The sequence below is a fragment of the Neopelma chrysocephalum genome, unplaced genomic scaffold (assembly GCF_003984885.1).
Source record: "Neopelma chrysocephalum unplaced genomic scaffold, ASM398488v2 Primary Assembly neopelma1_95451, whole genome shotgun sequence".
Lineage (NCBI taxonomy): Eukaryota > Metazoa > Chordata > Aves > Passeriformes > Pipridae > Neopelma > Neopelma chrysocephalum.
The window spans coordinates 2,224-5,088 of NW_020924124.1; the positions used below are offsets into that span (position 1 = coordinate 2,224).

The 2,865-nt window shown below is 53.4% G+C and overlaps 1 protein-coding gene across 1 annotated transcript in view; it reads right to left on the minus strand.

Annotated features, from left to right (window-relative positions):
* The window catches only part of LOC113980864 (vacuolar protein sorting-associated protein 52 homolog), a gene marked incomplete at its 5' end in the record, with an annotated part of 5,968 nt that overhangs the window by 2,199 nt on the left and 904 nt on the right, over positions 1–2,865 (minus strand). The window contains 3 exons of the mRNA XM_027708083.1: positions 730–795; positions 1,293–1,400; positions 2,089–2,184. Of these exons, the coding sequence (XP_027563884.1) occupies positions 730–795; positions 1,293–1,400; positions 2,089–2,184 (270 nt within the window). The remainder of the gene's footprint in view (positions 1–729; positions 796–1,292; positions 1,401–2,088; positions 2,185–2,865) is intronic.

Genomic DNA, 2,865 nt, shown 5'->3' on the forward strand with positions numbered 1-2,865 from the left:
ACGGGATTAGAGGTGAGAGGGGGGAATCGAGGGCAGAAACAGCTCCGCCACCAACTCCTGAGGGGAGGGGGGGAACCAAAGGTGGGAAAAAATAAAAGCAGCAATTTAACTCCACAATTAATAATTAAAGGTTAACAATGGCATTAACAATGGCATTAACAAAGGCATTAACAAGGGCTTTAGAGGTGAGAGGGGGAATCGAGGGCAGAAACAGCTCCGCCACCAACTCCTGAGGGGGGGAAAAAAAGGCGGGGAAAAGAAACAGGCAATTTAACCCCAGCAACAATTAAATTATTAATCAATTAAATTATTAAGCAATTATTAAACAATTAAAACAATTAACAACGGCATTAACAACGGCTTTAGAGGTGAGAGGGGGGAATCGAGGGTAGAAACAGCTCCGCCACCAACTCCTGAGGGAGGGAAAAAAGGCGGGAAAAAAAGTGGCAATTTAACCCTGACAACAATTAAATTAGTAAACAAATTAGTAAACAATTAAATTATTAAACAATTATTAAACGATTAAAGCAATTAACAATGGGATTAGAGGTGAGGGGGGGAATCGAGGGCAGAAACAGCTCCACCACCAACTCCTGAGGGGGAGAACCAAAAGGCCCGAAAAAGGAGGGAAAAGCGGCAGTTTAACCCCGGGAACAATTAATTAACAATTAATTAACAATAAATTAACAATTAATTAACAATTAACAAGGGGATTTGGGGGGTTCTTACCTGAGTTCGGGCCGACAGGAGCTGCTGGAACCCCTCGACCTCTTTGCTCTCCTCGACCGCCCGTTCCTGAGGGGACCCGAAAATGGGGGGTCACAGAGGGGATTTGGGGTATTTTAGGGGGTTTTGGGGCAGGTTTTTTGTGATTTTAGGATATTTTGGGGTGATTTTGGGATATTTTGGGACATTTTGGGGTGTTTTCCCATGAGCACCCCCAGCCTCATGTCGTAGTTGTTGATGAGGAAGCTGAGCTGCTCCCAGAGAATTTGAGGCTCTTTTGGGATGTTTTGGTGCAGGTTTTTTTGGATTTTTGGATATTTTAGGATATTTTGGGGTAGTTTTCGGATATTTTGGGGGTATTTGGGGATAATTTGGGACATTTTAGGGTGTTTTCCCCTGAGGACCCCCAGCATCACGTCGTAGTTGTTGATGAGGAAGCCGAGCTGCTCCCAGAGGATTTGAGGCTCTTTTGGGATGTTTTGGTGCAGTTTTTTTGGGATTTTAGGCTATTTTAGGATATTTTGGGATATTTTGGGGTGGTTTTGGGTTGTTTTAGGGTGTTTTACCATGAGGACCCCCAGCATCATGTCGTAGTTGTTGATGAGGAAGACGAGCTGCTCCCTCCTGGAGGGGAACTCGGCGGCCACGCGCAGCACCAGGTTCTCCACTTCCAGCTGGGAAAAGGAGGAGAAAATGGGGGGGAATTTGTGCTCCCAGTCCCTCCCAGTGGCTCCCAGTCCCTCCCAGTCCTTCTCAGTGCCTTCCCAGTGCTCCCAGTCCCCTCCCTGTCCCTCCCAGTGCCCCCACTTCCTCCCAGTGCTCCCAGTGCCCTCCCAGTGCCCTTCCACTCCTCCCAGTCCCTCCCAGTGCCTCCCACTCCCCTCCCAGTGCCTTCCCAGTGCCTCCCAGTCCCTTCCAGTGCCCCCTGGTCCCTCCCAGTGCTCCCAGTCCCCTCCCAGTGCCCCCCAGTCCTCCCCGCTCCCCTCCCAGTCCCCCACATTCTCCTCCCAGTCCCTCCCAGTGCCTTCCCACTCCCTTCCAGTCCCCCACAATCTCATCCCAGTGCTCCCAGTCCCCTACCAATCCCTCCCAGTTCCTTCCCAGTCCCCCCCAGTGCCCCCAGAGCCCTCCCAGTGCCTCCCAGTGCCCCCCAGTCCCTCCCAGTTCCCCTCTCAGTTCCTCCCACTCCTTCTCAGTCCTTCCTAGTCCTTCCCAGTGCCTTCCCAGTGCCCTCCCAGTCCCCCCCACTGTGCTCCCAGTCCCTCCCAGTCCCTCCCAGTCCCTCCCAGTCCCTCCCAGTGCCCCCCCACTCCCCTCCCAGTGGCTCCCAGTCCCTCCCAGTGCTCCCAGTGTCCCCAGTACCTGGAGCCTGCCGAGGAGGGCGTCGCTCCTGTCGCTGGGCAGGGTCTGGTTGATGCTGGCGATGGCCGACGAGAACTCGGCGTAACGGCGAGTGATCTGTGGGAATTCCCGGAATTCCCAGAATTCCAGAGCCATTCCCGGGCTCCCACCACCCTCATGCCATTCCCATCCCACCCTGGGTGATCAGTGGGAATTCTGGGCTGAATTCCCAGCATTCCCGGGCTCCCACTGCCTCCAAACTGGGGATGAATTCCCGGCATTCCTGAGCTCCCATTGCCCCAAAATCCAGGCTGAATTCCCGGTATTCCCGGGCTCCCAGTGCCCCAAAATCCAGGCTGAATTCCCGGCATTCCCGGGCTCCCACTGCTCCCAAATTGGGGATGAATTCCCGGCATTCCTGAGCTCCCACTAATCCCAAATTGGGGATGAATTCCCGCCATTCCCAGCATTCCAGAGCTTCTACTGCCCCCAATCCCACCCCCATGATCTGCAGGAATTTCAGGGTGAATTCCTGGGAATTCTGCCTCCAAATCCAGGCTGAATTCCCAGCATTCCCAAGTTCCCACTGCCCCCAGTCCCATTCCCATGACCTGCAGGAATTCCAGGATAAATTTCCAGGAATTCTTCCCCTAAATTGAGGATGAATTCCCAGCATTCCCGGGCTCCCACTGCCCCCAAATTGGGAATGAATTCCCGGCATTCCAGGGCTCCCACTGCCCCCAATCCCACCCCCATGATCTGCAGGAATTTCAGGATGAATTCCTGGGAATTCTGCCC